The 14,232-nt window shown below is 45.6% G+C and overlaps 1 protein-coding gene across 2 annotated transcripts; it reads right to left on the minus strand.

Moving 5' to 3' along the window:
- Positions 1-437: 437 nt before the first annotated feature.
- Positions 438-13,920, minus strand: LOC135389057 (KH homology domain-containing protein 4-like). 2 transcript variants are annotated; one of them, XM_064619016.1, is made up of 14 exons: positions 13,539-13,920; positions 13,159-13,272; positions 12,553-12,685; positions 12,000-12,130; positions 11,841-11,930; positions 10,951-11,075; positions 10,828-10,888; positions 10,573-10,654; positions 10,100-10,183; positions 9,464-9,541; positions 8,966-9,396; positions 7,922-8,346; positions 7,010-7,422; positions 438-922 (listed from the first exon to the last, which is right to left on the minus strand). In XM_064619016.1, the coding sequence occupies exons 1-14, from the start codon at positions 13,617-13,619 to the stop codon at positions 831-833; spliced, it is 2,340 nt and encodes a 779-aa protein (XP_064475086.1). In that variant the 5' UTR covers positions 13,620-13,920; the 3' UTR covers positions 438-830. The 2 variants fall into 2 exon arrangements, with proteins under 2 accessions (XP_064475086.1, XP_064475087.1); XM_064619017.1 differs by having other exon boundaries at positions 13,701-13,918.
- Positions 13,921-14,232: the final 312 nt, after the last annotated feature.

Raw genomic sequence — 14,232 nt, forward strand, 5'->3', positions numbered from 1 at the left:
GAGAATGCTCGATTGTTTTGTAAGATGGCATATGCCTTGTTTAAAAACACGATATCACTATTTAACCATCCAAATTCAGGGGTTTTCGATGTCTAGCAAAAGTCCTTTTAGCAAACGAAACCAGAATTTCAGCGGCATAGTTAGGCTTAGCGAAGCGCACACCACGTTAGTTTATGATCAGGTCAGTCCCAAGTTTGAGGTTTGCATTTTTCTGCGAAGGGTAGTCGCTGCCCAGTTCGCTGTTGGCAGCTTCCCGCGCGAAACTGTGCATTTTATAGTCAAATAACGTTTAGTTCCAGCAAATTTTGCAGCGGGGATTTCCATCACTTTATCTCGAGGTAGTCGCGGGACGTACAATCAACAATTTTTCGCTAAATACCCATGCACTAAGAATTCCACGACTGCTTTCTTCCCATGTGAAATAACTCAGATGTGCATTATGTATATTATACTTTTTATTTACAAATGATCAAAAATACACAAAGATGCTGAGCAATAGGAGACATTTACATCAATTGTTTTCCAAATTGTCACCAGCTCACGCGTGCCCACAACTTAAATAGAACTTACGCGATTGACATAAAACAGAAAGGCAACCATGTTGCACTACAACGTCACACGGAACTGCCACTTACGAAAGTGGCGAAGTCCTTATGTACAACACAGGCAATTCTGACCTTAACTCTGTAAATCACAAGTGGATCCCAGTAGTCCAAAAGAGAAGTCCACAAAAATACAGAAAGAAATAAAAGAGGAACTGTACATATCCATACTGCTTGGTGCAGGTGACATTTGAAAGCCAAGCCAAGGCAAGCCAAGCAAACCTCACCTCACAATGCACCCCGAATTCTTTTCCAGTCATATTCTGTTGTGCTGTCTGAAGGCCGCTTCATGGCACTGTACGCCGCCGTACTTGTGACTCCTGCTTCATGAAAGGAGAGGCACACAAAGACACGCAAAAAGCACACCCAAGAAACGTTGGCCGAAATCGTCAATGAAAGTTGTAGCATGTTGACGTAGCAAGGTATTCAGATTGCAATCACAGAATGATGGTGTTAGAATATCATTAGCATTATCGAGACGTTCAATCAAATTTAAATGCGAATTTCATCCACGTTAATTTTGATTGTTGTATAAATGCCAATTGATGTCAAAAGTTTTATCCCAGACATGTAAAAATTTTAGGTGGCATATTTAAGTTTGAAGAAAGAGCACACAAAATCAACAATGAACACACAAGGCGATCAATTATAAAACATGTAATAAAAATGCACAGCAATGACCAATGGAATCAACAACACCGTACCGTAGTGGAGAGAAGGATGAAGATGAACATCGTGGAGCGTAGTTTTTTTGTTTTTTTTTCGTTTGATTTTCCAGGGCGATGAAGATAGGCATGGCGAGAAGTGGAAGGAAAAATAATGTTAATAGCGCCGAGAGAAAAGGTTGCCCACATTCGTTGCGTTCCGTTTGATGAAGGGATGCATGGCCATTTTTTTTTAAATAGATGAACGAAGATCCGCATCGGACAGAAACAATAGTCGCAGCAGCAGCAGCACATTGTTGGCAGCACACAAGGTTGGCCCACATGAAAGAAAATGGAGAACGGAAAGGAGAGAAAAAGGGGAACCCAGTTAGAACCAGGAACTGGAACCGATCGATTACATACTTGAATTATCATTATGATTGGTAATACGAATTAACGTTATTACATCGGCACATAAGCAGGCTGAAAGGGTGTTATATCGAGATGAATTTTTTTTTATTAAACCCCAAGTTATGACCGTGGCACTGTTTTTTTTCTCTCAAACATACGCTGGTCAGACGTGGCAGTAGAAATATGACCATTTCTGACTGCGTCGTTTGGTTGGTTTCATAACAGTTCCACAAACACACACAGCCGGTTGTAAATTTAAGTACCGTATGCAACGTGCCTCACTAAAATGATTGGCTCAGTTAGAAAAGGTGTCTTCCCAGAAATTAAGGATCGTTACTGAGATGTCCGATTAATTTTCTCAATTTAATACGCGTAAGACTAAAACAGTCACTATCTCAAGAATGAGGGCCTGAATGAAAGTTAGGGCATGACTATAGTCGATGTTTATGCTTTCACGTTCTGAAAAGAGCAAGAAAAACTAAATGATCAGTTTGCAAATACCCTCTGGGAATGCACATACAACCATCTGCATAGAAATGGAAACAAAGTGGCACATTAGAGTACACATTCCCTCCCATACCATGATTGTGCACAGATCTGGCAATTCAAAAACTTCACTCAATCTGGTTTCACAAGTAATTTCACCACCGATAAAGAGCAGAGAAGGTTTGATTCAGTGAAACTAAGCATGTTGAGAAACACACACGGAAGTATACCACAATGGCGGAGTGTATACAGATACCTCACGCCCACAAAGCACAATGTTGACACACTTCTGAACGGACAAGAGAATAACAGGGTGAGTGAGTAGCGTAATTTCACGCACATAAGCCGCAGGACGCGACTTTAGGAACGCTTTGAAAATTTTCTGGCAGATAAGCCGCGGGCAACATGAGATGACTGATTGGTGCGACAAATGAGACCATAGGTAGGGTTGCCACCAGGCCGGTATTATACCGGCACGGCCGGTTATTTGTGCGCCATGCCGGTAGGAAGGTGATACCGGCAGCCTTTTGCCGGTACTTGTGGCTCAAGACCTTTCATGAGGGCTTTTACGAGGTTTTCCCTTTAACATTTCACTACAGCTTGAATAAATCTGGAGCACAGACCCAACTCCGCAGTCACCAGTCGTTTCCTTAGTTATTCGTTATTATTATCATTGTTATTCATTAAGTCTTGTGTTCGGTGGGGACAAGAGCAGTGGTTGTGTCGAGCCAGCTAGAACGTTCCTCACCCACTTTCCCTTTCCTTCTTCCCCTCTATTCCACCTCCTCTCCCTCAGCCGGTATTTTTCACTCCGAAAGGTGGCAACCCTAACCATAGGGAAGGCCATAAACGCTGTGGTCCATACTCCGGGGTCGGCATAGTGTACAACAAAGGAGGTCAGCTCTGGAATTCTACCAAGATCAGATTGTGCCCTTGTTGGGCGTTTTTCATGGATCGATGGGTCAGCGGATTGCCACAAGACGTGAATCACAGTGTCACCACTTTCGTAAAAGCTACATGGGGGAATGCACCAGGAATATTGATCTACTCGAGTGTGGACCCGTCCCTGTTACGCACTGTTCGTGCATCGGCAGGGCAATGCTGTTCCAGTGATACTGTCAGCCGATTCGTTAAAACCGGCATACGCGGAAAATACCAGGAAAAAATAGTCATCAGACAAGCGTGAGAAAAAAATCACGCATAAGCCGCGGCTAATACGCGTGAAATTACGGCATACGGGCAAGACGGCCACTGTGGTCAGGCTTACATGCAAGTTATCCTGAATACGATTTCTACGTCAGCCAGTGGCATTCCAATGTGAGTCTTTGTCTCTACTTCCCATCAGAGCTTGATGATGATGACGATAATGATGAGGATTGTGGAGGCTCTTCCCTTTGGATACTCAAGGATTATAGGTTGCCAGCACAGCTCGTGGTAAGCTGTGCCATTATTAATTTATGCCTCAAATGCACACTGTATGGTGAGAAGCCACCCCCGAAAAATGCAAATTATTTAGGCCACTGCTATCTGCCTTCAGAGTGGAAAATGAACCCGACAGGTCCTCTGTACGAGAGAGCACGGAAAATAATCGTAGATGAGTTGAGCTAACACGTGACATTCAGAAGGTTAATAACTATGAGGTGAGACCGTAAGGAGAACAATAAGCGTGAGGAGAAACACACTGTGTGCATTATGATTGGCTCACAATCACCATGAGACACGTATCGTCCAAAAGCTTCGCAGTTTCCCAATATTGCGCAATCGAAGTGCAATCCGCTGAGCCGCCTGCACTTGTGTTTCGTAGGGGAAGTGGTGGCGAAGGGGGGGGTCTTGCAAGTATAAGCTCGTAACAATTTGTTCCCGGTCTTCCGTTCTATTTTCCTCTGTACTGGGAAAGCTGCTCCAAATTGCACACCCAAAGTGAAAGCCACACACACAAAAAAGAGCAATTTGCAAATTACGTGGGATTCTGCGAGAAAAGCACGTTCCGCAAAACACCCTAAGCTCCAAAAAATATCGCGGAAAGCTAGCGAGCTTCAATCGTGGTGCAAAAGTATACTATATCACTGTCCAAGTATCCTGTGGTTTCATTATCGCACAAATTACCTCTGAAGCTTTACACCGTACGATGTATATACGTGTTAAACAATCCGACAAAACCCACTCTTGCTGTTCTCAAACATCTGCTGTCGTCGTAAGAATTATTGCCCGTGTGCTTTGCAGATTCCAACCTAGCTATCTAGACGCAAATTCTTATGTGCGGATAGGAAAAATGAAGGCCGAACACCACAGACCTCAAAAAGACACTTCTTTGGAATGTACATCGCACGGAAAAAACAAAACAACAACAACAAAAAAAAAACTATACAGGTAATATAATAATAATAATATAGTACAGAGATGATAAAAGTGCTACAGGGAACAGTGTTGGAGCCTGACGAAGGTTCCTTGTCTCTGTCCACTAACCACAGATAATGTAATGTAATGTAATGTAATGTAGTGTAGCGTAATGTAAAGTAACGGCCATTGATAACGGCAATTTCACGTCTGCCTCAAGAGAGCTAATGAATTATGGCCGCTTTTGCACACAGTTCGCTTCCTTATGGATGCGCCGTGAGCATGGATCTTTCACGATGAGGACAGAAGGACTCAGCTGGGCACATGTAACAAGTGAAGGGGGGGGGGGGGGGGTTCTACGTGATTGGTCACAACTCAGATAGATAGCTTATCTGTCACATGACACCTCCTGAGTGCGCACACTTTGGGCATTGTGCGTTCATTGCTGCCCAGGAGGAGAAATGTGGCGACAGATGACACGGGTTAATGGGGTTTGCGTTCATAGTAACCTATTTGTTCGTGGTCAGGGGTTGGAAATTTCCAAAGCACAAACGCAAACTTTGACAGTCGTTCCTAACTTGTTTGGTATAACCGAAAGTTTGTTTTAAGTGGAGCCATTATAACCGAGCTTTACATTAGTACAGCAAAGGGAGTGATGGCATTTACTGCCACACACACACGCATCTAGAGATAAAGGAAGTCTCACTATTAATGGGAAGCACCAACCCCAGCACTGCAAACAAGGGCCAAAGGCCAGTAGCGTAGCCAGAAATGATATTGCAGGGGGAGATCCACAGGAACTTACATGGGCGGAGATCATTTCGCCCCCTTTTTCCTCCTCCCAAATGCAAGATCAAAGGTACGATTTTCCCAGCCCACTGGCTACGCGACTGCCAAAGACCACTCAAGATGACACTTCCCAAATGGAGAATGATGAGCCTGATAAAATTTGAAAGATGAGATGATGTTTAACGCAGCACCAGGCTTCGATACTATCAGCTGGAGAAGATAGCTAAAGGTTCAGCAATAAACCACATGAGACAATGGTGTGTGTGTGTGTGAAGTTCGGTAGAATCCACGAGGAACTCGATTACACTGATCACTACAATATACCCTAAGCAACCTATCAAAGTGCAGGGGAAAACGGTGACCTTCGCCATAGGATTAATACATTTTGACTGTCTTTCCAGACAGAGCTTTGTCCGAAGGCGCGGTTTTGTCCGGACCAAAATGCTCGCGGAGAAGTGCCAACGCTACTATTTTCGGCACTGCGGATTTCGAAACAGTAATTTTGGATTGTGCATTCGTATTAGATTGGTAATTGGAATCCTAGGTGAGGCTGCTCTGAAACTTCCGAAGTGTACGTTTAGGTGATGCCATTGCGCCGCCCGAATGTTCGGGACGCCGACACTTTCGGGAGTTGGAACGCTCTTTCACGTTTCTGTTTGTACACGCCGTCGCTGTTCGACCGCTTTCGATGGTACAGGCAGGTCTGTTCAGTAAATTTGCAGCCGGAAAGTGAGTCGAGCTCAGCGGACGACCCTGACCGTCAAGAACCGTCGACAGCAAGCGTGGTGAACACACCGTCGCTATTCTCAAATAGTACAAGCGACATACCTACGATGCTCGCGCAAGTGAGAGCAAACATTATACAAGCGCAAATTTTAGATTACCTAGCTGCAGCTGCGATGATATAATGTTGAATTTAGTGATACTGTAGTCGGATTTTCCGAACTGCTTTATCATTCAGACTTTTTAACAGTCACCATCGAGTACGGAAAATCAGCCTGCTGCTGTACACTCTTCCATCCACTTAGATTGGGAAAAAAATAAAAAACACCACAACTCGGCTGCTGTACTGGAGCAATGCAAGATATGATTCATTAGGATGCACAAACTATTTTGAGATTTTCCTGGTTCTTTCCAGAAAGCTGCAACGGCAAAATGCTTGCATTGCCTTTTCACCTCAACGGCTGCTCCCACACGTTCAACCATTCCCAGATGAGGCACGTGGTGGAGTCGTTTATGAAGATGGCTTATTGCCTGGTGCACGTCAAGCAGTCAAAGCAAGAACTGACAGTTGTTAAATCAGGGATTAAAAAAAAAGAAAAGAAAAAGCAGTTAAGGAAAGGCTTCTTTCTACCATTTTATCTGATATCAGTGATTTTCCACACCATGCTCTAGATCTCTCTAGATAAGCGTGTTCTAAGATCTCTACAGTGGAAAGACATACAAGACAGACTAACAGGACCCTGAAAACAAACTGGTTAGAGTGCATGCACAAACTGTGGTAAGCTCTTGTCATACAGATTTTCGTAAAGGCGCAACCACCAATAGGGCAGGGTAAGAGCAACCTGTTCTGGGTTCTTTCTTGAGATTGTGCGTTGCAGAGGCAAGACGAGAGAAGAAAGACTTTTTCCTCGCAATGAATTTATGCAGCGTAAATCAGCGTCTTCATAAACTACATTCTAGGGATGGCAAGAACTTCCACAAATGACAATGTAACAGTAAAACACACAAAACACATACCTCCTGAAGGTTGCTGACCCGCACTGCTCAGCGGTGCGCGCGGTGGGGGCATTAGGTCCCAATCTGCCTTGCCAGTTGCAGGCCTGCTCCTCAACGGTGGAGGTGGGACACGAAACAGCACCGCCGTAGACAACGAGGCCGTCGTCCGAGATGGTGATGATGTTGTTGGAGACGACGTCACTGGAGGAGGGCGGTAACTGCTTAGGAATGAGGACTTCGATCTGGGTAATGTGCTTCGGTAGTACAGCATGCCGTTCATGTGACTGTCACCGACTGTTGACGCGGAGGTGGTGGTAGTTGTTGAAGAGGATGGAGTGGTGGTTGATACCGGTGGCCCCGCCTGTGTTGAAGGAGGTAGCGAAGGGGATGTTTTTGAAGTCGAGATGGGCAATGGTGGAGGGGGAACGCGGAACCTAGAATGGGAATCATGTCAACGCTATATACGTAATGCTGAAAAAAAAAAAAAGAGAAAAAGATGGATGATTTTACACTGGTTGATGAACGGTTTTCCTAATTGCATGTGTGGACGCACATGTCACCTTGGAGGTGAAAATTCTAGGTGTACTCAACAGGTGGCACTTTCTGTAACAGGTTCACCCTGAACAGCTCTGCCCAACACCTGCCAAGGAGACAGGCCCAAACCAGATTTGCGATTGATTGAGTACTATACACGTGGGCTTGTTTTGGGCTAAGTGATGTATATACGATTAGGAGAGAAGTTTATGCTCCAACATATTTCTATAGCTTAGCGAGCTTAGGAATTTTTGCACCCAAGCAGATGTGGGGGCACACAATGGGGGGGGGGGGGGGGGGGGGGGGGGGGGGGGGGGTTATGACCAGGCGACAGGCCTATGCTCAAACAGGGATTCCAGAGGTGGAGCAATATCACTGCACATATTTCGTTAAGCTCACCTCCAGTCATCAGTCACAGAAGCACTGTAGTTGCTCGACTGGTATGCCGGCTGAGAAGACAGAGCCGTCGTGCAAGTTGTGATGACAGTGGTGATGGAAGATGTAGCGGCTGCAGTGGACTGCACGGGCTGTGAGGGTGAAAGTAGCTGAGGCGGAGGAGAATGTAGGTGCTGAAGAGGTAATGGAAGCGCCGCCTCCTGCACCTGTTGCTGAGCTTGCTGCGGTTGCTGAAGCTGTTGAGGGGCAGGCTGCTGCAGCTGCTGGGGTGTTGACTGCTGCAGCTGCTGAGGCGGAGCCTGCTGCTGCTGCGCTGTTGTAGAGGGCGGAGGAGTGTCGTAACTCTGTTTTGCTGCAGCATACTGGGCGTACTGTTGCCGAAGATGTGGGTAAACAGTGGGCGCGATATACGCTGGCGGAGGCACCATCTGTAACGTGGGACATTTTGTGCGGTGAACGGTGATGGTCAAGGACACCCCACATTTACAAGTCAGTTCCAATGCCTACGACTCTACGTTATGCATAGAGCCTGAAGTTTTCGGGAAATATTTTTTTCTAAATTCGGGGGGTAAAAATCGGGTAAATAAACGTGCGCACTAAAGTCATGCAAATTCGGGTGATAAAAAAAAATTACGCTAAAATCAGGGAGAAATCGGGCTCAGTTATTCAAACCAACTGTAGCGGTTTGGTACAAACGGTGACGTAACTGCATTTTTCTGCCAAACAAGTAAGTTGGTGCATTTCAACAGACATCCCAGAGAGTGCAGTTTGCCTGGTAAAAATCTGGTTTCACCCTAAAGAGGCAACCTTCAATTCGGGGTGCAAATTCGGAGAAGAATCGGGTAAAATCCTAAAACTTCAGGCTCTAGCTTATGCAATAGCGTCGACAAAGTTGCGGTGTGAAGCTAAACACTAACGGAAGTTCACATTTTTGTACAAAAATACGCTCAAGTTCTTGTTCAAGTGTACAAAGCCTCACACCTGTCACACGATGACAGGTAGTTTAACGCCGCGTTAAAGTACACATGCTTGGTAAGACTAACTCACAGCAACATGCTGTTGAGCTTGTTGCAACGTAGGAGGCGGCACAGCTGGAGGCGGTACCATCATGGGGGGCGCCACAGAAGCCAACGACGGCGGCGGCACGGACATGGACACCATAGTGGGCGGAGCGACGGACGCTGCACCGTACGTGGGACCCGCTAGAGACGTGGAGACCAACGTGGGTGGAGCTACGGAGGTAGACACGTAGGTGGGCTGCACCACGGATGTCTGCACCAAGCCGGTCAAAGTTTGCGGCACGGCAATGCTCGGCGGCGGCACCATGGTCGGGGTGGCGGCCTGCGCAACCACCACAGGGGGCGGCACCATCGTGGGCGCAGCTACGGACTGCGGAGGAATCACGGCGTGGGCGAGGACTTGGGACGTCGGGTAGACGACGGCTTGCGTCTGCGGCAGAGCCGTGACGTAGCTCACATCTGAGGAACAAATGAGACGCTTATTTGTCCGCCCGTGTGAAGTAGGAAGAGCCAGAAGTGTCCTTACTCGATGGAAGACTGGACGTCAGCGACACGGGGACCATGATAGATGCCGAAGTGTTGCCAACTGCGCCGACCAGTATACCTGAAGGACAACAGCATCTATGGCATTACCCGCCACGTATGTAAAGTTACTCTAAAGAGCAAAACGGACACGTTTAGTTGCCTGCCCTCAGATCTCATAATCTTCATGCACTGTGGCACCTTCCTCATTCGCTGGGAGACAACAGACACGACAGCTCTTACGAAGTACTGGGAAATCAATAGGAAAATCTGTCTCAATTTTGAGTAAATAAAGGGCATGTACAAAAGTAAGAAAAATGAAAAAGAAAAAAGAAAACAGGAGAGCCAATAAAAGCAACCGAGCTGTTGTCTGAACCAGACTGAGGACCCCACTCATGGAGGCAGTTTGTAATCATTGGACAGGCAAATGCACTTGACGCGTTGTTTACTCTTCATTCAATTGCTGAAAACACCCTGAACTTCAGCCTCTACAGAACTGAACTACCTGAGCCTGAATTACAGCCTGAACTACAGCCTGAACTACAGCCTCCCGGACGGCTCGGGAGAGTTGGTAGGTACGCTACATTATCTGCGATACAAGCACTTGATAAAGTCAATACATGAACAAAAATATACTGACCTTGAGCTCTCATCTCTGTGCCAGACACCATAGGTTGAAATACTGCCTGGCCTAGCCCCAACACATTAGCCGTGGACGCCACCCCTGCAAACGAAAGACACGCATACTCAGAGCGCATTAAGGTAGGAATGTTTAGCCAACTGCACATTCAAAACCAGTCCCGCCCTCAGATCTCATAATCTTCGTTCACGGTGGCACCTTCCTCATTCCCTGGGAGACTGCAAGCAAGCGTGCACGACACAAAACTACCAAAAATGAATATAAAACTTTGATTTTGAGTACATGAAGGGCGACACGTTGCATCGAATAAAAATAAAAACAAAGCGTGAAAAGTAATATGCCAATAATAGCGAGCAGGCTGCAGTCCCGGTCAGGTTGAGGACCCCACTTGAGAAGGCAGTTTGTAATCATTGGGCAAGGAAGAGATAGACTCGATTTGTCTATGCCTGCAAAATGAAGCGCATGGAACTCACTGGGTGCTTGAATCGAAACAGCTGATTGCAGTGCCACACTTGCCAGCTGCTGCTGCTGCCACTCTGCAAGGTCTTGGTGGGTCTGCACGGAGAGAAGTCTACAATTAAGTAGAGTCGGGATGGGATTTGCTTTATGAGTGTCCAGCAGTAGACAGCCTCAACAGATATAGACAGGCACCAGGCTACATAAGATACTGTCACGGTCCATTCAGGGTTATATGCAATCAACCTCCCTTTGAAGCAATGAATGCTAACCGTTTGAATCAGGCTGATGGCCAGTGTTTTGGCAGCTTGAAGGCCGTCCATATTAGGATGCCTGAAACAAAGTTTGGGCTCTTTACTTGCCTGAACTAAAGACACAGAGAGAGAGACACTCACGTAATGTGAATATGGAGCGGCTCAAAGGCTTCCCTCCCTGAAGTGGGTTCAATGAAGCCGGATCCCTTCCCCCGCAGCGTTGCCGTAGCCCCCGTCGTTACGTTGATGTGGTCCAGGTAAGAACCCTGTATGAAAAGGACAGCGGCACCTAAACAGCGGCATCACGCAGGGCAAAGCGTTGACAAGACACCTGAGCAGGTCTCGCGCAACGTAGAAATCTTAGGGAGTATGCCGGAAAGAAACCTCCCAAACTGGGACATACGGGCGAGGGGAGCACCATATTGAATCAGACACCGTTGCCGTGGCGTATACAAAAAAAAAGAATAAGCACACACCAAACATAATGAAAAAAAAAAAAAAGCAGTTTTTGGAGCAGTAACACACAGCCCTAATCGATGAAACTGTAAAAAAAAAAAAAAATAAACAAAATAAATAAATAATAATTATTATTTGTTGTAACATAATTAATTGTAACATAATTGTTACATAGTAATTGTAACAAATAAAATAACAACATAAATAACATAACATAATTAATTGTAACATAAATTAAAAAAAAATAATAATAATAAATAAAAAGAGAATAAAATAAAATAGACACAACATGGATGCCACCTGGGGACGCAGTCTCCGCCGCCTCAACCAGCCTTGGCTACAAGGCTGGATGGGGGCAGTCCGTAGCCAAAAGTTTTGGAAATTGTGCCTCCTTTCACGGGCTAAAAATAGGCGATTCAATATGGCTGTCTCCGAGCGCATACATTGAGAGAGAGAGAGAAGAGCCCAGTTGAAGTTCTTTGCTCTCCTCCGACCCTCCTCCCCGCCTTTCCTTGTAGCCTCTCCCCGTAAGATTTCTATGTCGTGCATTGGTCTTAGGGAATAGTATACGGTACATTTGGTCCCATGATCTTCTCTTGGATGGGGTAAGCAGCAGGCGCCTGCTCCAGGCCAACGTAGATCTTGTCTTGCACGTAGTGATGGTGCTATTTAATCAGAATGCAACGAACACGTGTTTTCTACAGTCGTCAAATCAATTAATTCCATCTCCTCACCCCTGTCGTGAGGAGAGTATTGGCTGTAAGGCAGGGATCAGTGTACGTCGTCCCAGTGAATTCGTCCGCCTGTTGCTCCGCACCATCCTTTGAGTGCTCAGCAATGATTGAATTGATGCGACACATTGCACCTGCGTCAAAAAAACAGGTGTGTCTAACACTGCGGTCCTGTCCTAATAATTCGCAAATTTGTTTGTCTATGTTTACTATGTTTACGACGTTGCAGCGACAGAACGTCTGAAAATACTTCCTGCAACGCAAGGGTTTCAATAAAACTGCCAAGAAACCTTGAGGAACTTAATCAGGTATGCATCAAACTACATACATGGACAATCACCAGGTGGTTCCTTTTTCCAGAGCATGCTTATAATATCAAAGTGGGCAAGTGTGGTTGTTTCCCTTGCTCACGTCCTTGCACATGTAGTAGTATGAGTTCTGAATTTTCGTTGAAGTTTTAAGATCATTAATCCCCTTGTGAGTGACATCATATGGCCAAACCCTGTTCTACCAAGAAGGTCACTGCACATAGTTTGGCATTTATGTTGACACTCACGTTCAATGGCATCAATATGTGGAGCCTGAATGTGGATGTAGAGGGGCCGTTCCGCCGATGATGCGTTCATCTTTTCCACATTATTCATGTACCTTCCTCTCGTGGAGAGAACAGCACGCGTAGTCCTGCAGATCTGATGGAAAAGCACACTTCAAGTCCCATCATCATTGCCATCACAAACGAAGAAAGCAGTGACATGAACCAAAGAAACACTGAAACACCCTCAGATCTCATAATCTTCGCGCATTGTGGCACATCCCTCATTTGCTGGGAGATGGCAAGTGGGCGAGCACATGATCAGTGACACGAAATCTGTCACAGGATTACAGAGTTTGCTGGAATCGGTCAGTGAGTGCGCAAAAACGTAGAGGAAGGTGTTCTAGATGACTCATCCAATCGGAAGAATACGAATTAATAAATATTCAACAATTAAATAATTTTGAGAACTGTCTGGATGCGCGCACACTCGCCATTTCGGCCAGCTCGAGGGCCCCACTTGCGGAGGCAGTTTGTAATCACTGGGCAGGGAATACAGTTCATGGAGGGACGTAAAATATGGCATAAAAAAAAAAAAAAAGCCTCACTAGCAAATGTTGTGATGCTTACCTCTTCTTGAAATAGTCCTTTCGTGAGAACATTTCTTGCTGCCAATGGTGCATCGTTGATTTCAACTTCTGTTGTGAACAGATCCCCAGAGTTCCGCCCCGATATGCCGTTTATCTGATACAAAATTCTTCACTGTACATTTGGGTGCATACTGGATATTCATTGCTATTCATTCAGGCAGAAAGGGGGGCAACATGAAAGTGCATAAAACGCCGCCGTTTAAATATGCCAAGTGAGTTTCGTCGCGGAAAATATCACAGCAGGAATCTTGTTGAGTCTTTTATTTTTGCATTCGGGATAAACAGAATGCAAAGGTGATGAATGAGCAGATAGAGATGAACTCATCAATTTTGAAGCTTCAACTTCCACTGAACACTTACTTTTAACTTGCCTTTGGCAACCAGCATTGCGTTCACTCGTTCAGCAGCTTCTGCAGCTACTTCTAGACAGCTTTTACTCATAGTGATTCCCGGCAGCGTGTCAGAGATGCACAAAAAACTTGCGAAGAACGCAAGGCATGGTGACTAGGCCTAACGCCATACCTACAGATTCCATTCTGCCGTGCGCTTTTACTGGGATAAGGGGACGCCTCCTTGATACGCCCTGACATCAAAATGTTTCGAGTGAAAAATCATGGCCACAAAACGGAAAAAAATTACTAATTCGCGGGACAACACGATAACAAATGGAACACTTCCATCCGGCAGCACAAGCACCTACAGAACAAATCGAAGGCAGAATAACAAGTAATAAGCATAAAACGCGAAAAAAAATAAAGCCAACGCAAGACCTCAAATTTTACGATCTGTTAATGAATTTTACTAAAATACCGTGCGCAGTCAGACATGTAAATTTTACCATTTTCTCCTCGGCTGACGTAACACATTGCAGCCTGTTTCGGTTTCCGTTCCACGTGAGCAGCGTTACAGAAGAAAGGAATTACCAAAGGAATTTTAGTCTCCTCACAGTCGCGTGAAACTGCGTTTGAAAAAACTTTAGAACCGATCCCACGACTTCGTAAAGTACAGCCCTGCGTTTATTCCACTGTAAATGTATGTACGTCGCCCAGCGACC

The sequence above is a fragment of the Ornithodoros turicata genome, chromosome 3 (genome assembly GCF_037126465.1).
Source record: "Ornithodoros turicata isolate Travis chromosome 3, ASM3712646v1, whole genome shotgun sequence".
NCBI lineage: Eukaryota > Metazoa > Arthropoda > Arachnida > Ixodida > Argasidae > Ornithodoros > Ornithodoros turicata.